The sequence below is a fragment of the Monopterus albus genome, unplaced genomic scaffold (assembly GCF_001952655.1).
Source record: "Monopterus albus unplaced genomic scaffold, M_albus_1.0 scaffold35.1, whole genome shotgun sequence".
Lineage (NCBI taxonomy): Eukaryota > Metazoa > Chordata > Actinopteri > Synbranchiformes > Synbranchidae > Monopterus > Monopterus albus.
In genome coordinates this window covers 1,520,100-1,525,248 of record NW_018127915.1, presented here as the reverse complement: position 1 = coordinate 1,525,248, position 5,149 = coordinate 1,520,100, and the positions used below count along the sequence as shown (strand labels likewise).

The 5,149-nt window shown below is 38.1% G+C and overlaps 1 protein-coding gene across 1 annotated transcript in view; it reads right to left on the bottom strand.

Annotated features, from left to right (window-relative positions):
- Positions 1–5,149, bottom strand: part of sec14l1 (SEC14-like lipid binding 1) — a 14,926-nt gene that overhangs the window by 6,364 nt on the left and 3,413 nt on the right. Inside the window, exons 4-6 of the mRNA XM_020597906.1 lie at positions 4,930–5,061; positions 428–556; positions 49–247 (exon numbers count right to left, since the gene is read on the bottom strand). Of these exons, the coding sequence (XP_020453562.1) occupies positions 49–247; positions 428–556; positions 4,930–5,061 (460 nt within the window). The remainder of the gene's footprint in view (positions 1–48; positions 248–427; positions 557–4,929; positions 5,062–5,149) is intronic.

The window sequence follows — 5,149 nt, the reverse complement described above, 5'->3', positions numbered from 1 at the left end:
GTTGGCTGCTAATGTGCATTTAGTTTTGACTACCGAGTACACACTGACCATCAGGAGAGCCAGCCACTAGTTCTGTGGAACAGGCCAGGTCCTTGGCACCATTCACCGGGATGGGTCTGGCAGTAGAGAAGGGAAGCAGACTGTTGTCACCAGCAGTGCCAGAGACTACAGGGGGGGTCCAACGAGGTATGTAAGTTACTCCTTCTTCCTCCAATTCCCTGAGGTAGTACTCAATAATTTCTTTACCCTACATCACAGGAAGGAGATGAGACTTCGGGTTAATGCGACTGTCAGGGGATGCTATTGTAAAAATCAGGTAGAGCAATGCAGCACAAATACTTCAGGCAAATGCAACTGAACCTTCCACAGTTTTGGGTCCAGTTCCACACATGTACTGTACACGTAAAAGATAAATAAAAATGCAAACCTTTTGAATGTTACTAGCATACTGTTTCATAGCTATCTTCTCTGCTGTGCTCTCAAAGCCAAAAAAAGACTTGATGTCCAGACTCGCTGTCTGTTCAAAGCATGTCCAGTCCTCATTGTCTGGATGAACCTATGGAAGAATAACAAAAATGTATGGTGGATACAGAAAACTCTACTCAATGTTACTTGCTATGTCATGTGTTTGTCAAGACACAATCCTAACAGAAGTACTGTATATTTAAAAGTAGCCATTCCACATATAAAAAGCAGTACATAAGCCTTTACATGATACAAGATTTGTAGTCATTATAAAAGTAAATAAGGGCAAAGTGAAAGAATTCAACTGACCGATGACCCTGTGTCGTCAGTTCTAATGTGGCAGGTACAGTGAGGTTAGGATCAGGAAAGTCAAGGAATATTTAGCAGAATCAAAGGTAGGGCTGGTGATTCTTTACAGAAGCATTTCTGTTACAAGGAGCTTGAATTTCTCTTTTCATCCTGAAGGCAATGAACACATTTTATGCATTGACAACATAAAGAACAAAAATCATCTTCTATGGCAGCAGCAGGGCTACAGTTAACTTGGCATCAAAGGCCACAGGCAGAGTTCATGTTACCAGGATGGAATAAAGCTGAACGGCGTCAGCCGGCCTCCCTCTTCACGGTCAAAGGTCAAAGTGTTTATTTGTCATATGCACAGTTAGGAAACGCGTTTCTCTGTACAATGAAATTCTTACTTTGCCGTCCACATGAATGCCACAAAATACAAATGAAATATAAAGTAGATAAATAAGTAACACAAAATCTAAGGCACTTTAAGCAGCAAATGCAGCAATATAATAAAAATATATACGAATATAACAAAGAATGGTATGCTGCATGGGAGCAGCATGTTTACTAATTTTTGTTCTGTTGCTAATTCTGGGGAAACTGCATAAATAGTGTATGCATTATTAAATGTTATAGAGAATATGTCTGTAAATGCTCACACACACACATAGTAACACATGTGTTCATTTGGAGGCCAATATTCATTCACCTTATCGCTCTGTTTTTGGTCTCTACCCACCACTGTCCCTTTAGTTGCCAAACTTGCTGTTTCTTGACACAGCTGCCAGGTCTGCCTCACTAACTTACATCCAATACTAATGCATGCTTGCCATCTCTGTATGTGTCTGTCTGATGTTTAGTGTTTTAGACAGGTGGATTTATCAGTTTTTAAAAGGAAAACAGATGTGCTGCTGCTGCTGCTGCTGGAGACAAGATGGGGAGATTCAACAGAAACACTAAACCAGAACAATGAGTCTCGAAGATACTAAAACATCACAAACAGTGCTTTTGTGTTATACATATTTCATCACGGTTTATGTAAAAATATTAAGAGGTTGAAAACCACATTGGTATCTGTAATAAAATTAAAAAAAAACATCACTTGTTTGGTCAGACAGTTTGCAGAAAGTTCTCTTTGAGTCTCTAACATAAGCATCTGCACTTAGCAACAACACATTTAGAAAGGAACTGTTGATTTTTTTTTCTGTTACTCTTTCTGAGGCAGTCTCAGCTTTGATTTATGACAACAAAATGTCAGAATTTTATCATTAAAATTTGATTCAGTATGTAAACATTTGCCAGTTAGTGAGTTAAAATGAAATGTTACCATGGCATTTGGTGCAGCTGTCTCGAAGCAGCCAGTGTTATTAGAGATGGCTACCTGCATGGATAACACAGGTCACCTTTTGCTGTGAGATGATGGATGTGGAAGTGGCATCAGCCCTCAGGTGACATGGGTGATGGACTCTTTCTTATTAAAGGGCTAATGGGAGAGAAAGTTGTGAAAAGGCATCAGTTGTTAGCCACTGCAACAAACAAGGTCACTGAGGTCACAAATTAACCAGCTTCTCTTTCATCTCCAGCTCCTTTATGTCTTTGCTTTTTATTCTTTACTTTGGTTTCTCTGTTCACTCGCTAAGCCTTCTGATTTTCTTCCATCCTTCAGGCCTGTACAAATATTAAAATCATTACAATATGGTATTAAATATTTTGCAGCATTTTACTTACCTATTTCAACATTTGTATTTTTGCTCATTTGAAACATAAACATACTGATTTACTATATTTTCATAACAGCTAAGATAATTGACAAAGATTTTAGGATTTAGCACATCTGCTGTTAAAATAATCACTTCAAATTCAGTAAAACATATTGGTGGTCACACCATGCGGCCACATATCGACATAAGGAACGATCAGTGCGTCACCTCAGCTGAATGTGTGGGGTTCTTCAAACAATACACAATTACTGTCTCTTAACACACAGATGTGGATTTCCAAAGAGATATCCAAACCTCTGCCAAAGTTGAAGGAGATGACCTGTAAGAATCTCAAGGTTTTGTTCACGAGTAAGTATAAGATGGTGTTGAATTTGGTCCAGCATCAGAACGCATGCTGCCATTGTCATAATAAAAAGGGAAACTTGAAGGTGAAACTCTCAATTTACCCTGTAGGTTACTTTTATGGTCATGAGCTTAGGATAGCGACTGTGTGGATTCTCACAGCCCACAGTTTCCCTCACAGGATGTCTGTTAGAGCAAGGGTGAAGAAGGCAGATATACTGAAGTAACTTGGAGTAAATCTTGTGTTCTGCTGTCACATTTAACATGCGGTTTTTATCAGCATCTCTGGATAAGGCAAGTCACTTTAATGCAATGAAAATATAACCGGTGTATCATTATCCATAAAATATTGAGGGTAGTTACTCTTGCTGGAACTGTTTCTAATCAATTTATTTAATATATTCCAAGTACCTCTCATGTTATTTTTATTATCCTCTAATACTTTAGAGTAATATTGTTTCTTACATCTCCTCAAAATCTCAATTAATTTGTTCTTATATGACCTATATTTTTCTTCCGCCTTCTTTGATCTGTCCTTTATGAATTCCTTATATAACACATTCTTCTTTTTACATGCATTCTGTAATGCCTTACTCATCCACGGTTTCCCACTGTAATTCCTCTTGTATTTATACTGCTTACGAGGACAGTTCCTGTCATATACTTCCATGAATATATTTAAAAATTGCTCATATGTTTTATCTAAGTCTTCCTCTCTGTAAACTGATTCCCAGTTTTGCCCCATAAAATCCTCTTTTAGCCTCCTTACAGCATATTTGTTCATCACCCTCCTATAAAAAAGATTTGTTTTTGGCCTCTCTTTTCTATACTGGCAGTCATAAACCAAAAATACAGGTAAATGATCACTGATATCATTTATAAGTAATCCACTAGACATTTTGCTATCAATATCATTAGTAAATATATCATCTATTAGTGTTGCATGCTGGGTTGTTACTCTACTTGGTTTTGTAATTTTTGGGTATAAACTACATCTATATATTGTATTAATAAACTCCTCAGTTCCTGTGTGCTTGTTAGGATTTAACAAATCTATATTGAAGTCACCACATATGAACATTAATTTATGACTTATTGACGAGTAATTTTCTTCCAGCCGGTCATTCAATTTTTCTATGCTGGCTCCAGGTGCTCTATAAATACAGCTTATTACAACATTCTTCTTTTTTTCCCCAAAAGTAGTTCTACAGTCACACATTCCAGTAAATTATCAACTACCCTAGACATTTTCTCCACAGGCAGTGTTCATGTTACCAGGACGGAATAAAGCTGAACAGCGTCAGCCGGCCTCCCTCTTCACGGTCAAAGGTCAGTGTTATTAATGCATGCTGCAAGGGAGCAGCATGTGCAGCAGTCAACAGTCAATGTGCAATTATACATGTGCAAACAGAGAATGTAAACAGTACAGGTTGACAGTACATGACGTATTTCCTGATAATAAACTCTAACCTTCACTTCTCCCCACCAGAAAGGTCCAGACTTCTAAAGCTAGTTATCACTATGAACCAGGGCTAAAGTAGCTTAGCAATGAACCAGAGGTCCCCAGCTATGGTTTGTGGCTGCAAATCTGGGTGGGTAACACTGTATTCAAGAAAGTTGCAACTAAAAGGAAGTTGAATACTGCCAGCCATAAAAGTAAAATCAGAATTAAAGTTGATGTGGCTTTTGAATGACAGTGACAGCTGAGAGAACAAAAGGGGCTGATAAATGACGCCATGGCGGCCATATTTCTGCTGGACGGGGAATTACCAGTTTTGTTTTGTTTGGGGGGGATTGCATTTTGCAGTGTGTGTTGTATTTTGGATAGAAGTCAGAAGGATTTTTTTTCTTCAGTGGTCTACTTTCAAAATCAAATTTCCTCTTGCTGTTTTTTCCAGAATCACCAACCCTACCTTTAAGTATTTGGCAGACTGTAAGTGAATCACGACAAATTATTAAATAAAACATTAAATGCAAAATACAGTACAATCAGCAAGATTTATTTTTTATTTTGAAGAGCACTGGCACTATAAAAGTGTTATATACAACAAGTACAACAAATTAAACTCAGAGAGCCTCCTGCTGAGCATCTGATGTTTCACAGACTCACTGTGTAGCTGCAGCACTCGCGGACAATGACTCTGTTGGAAAACGTCTCATTGTGGACCTCAATGTGGAGCGTCCTCTCTCTGCGGTTCAGAGTGTTCTTCTGGATGAAGTACAGGTAGTCTACACCAGCAATCTACATGCAGGAAAAACAATAAGGAATCTGCTCAATCAACATTTTGATGGCTGTAGTTTGTGGTGATTTTGCAATTTACTGAAAGAGT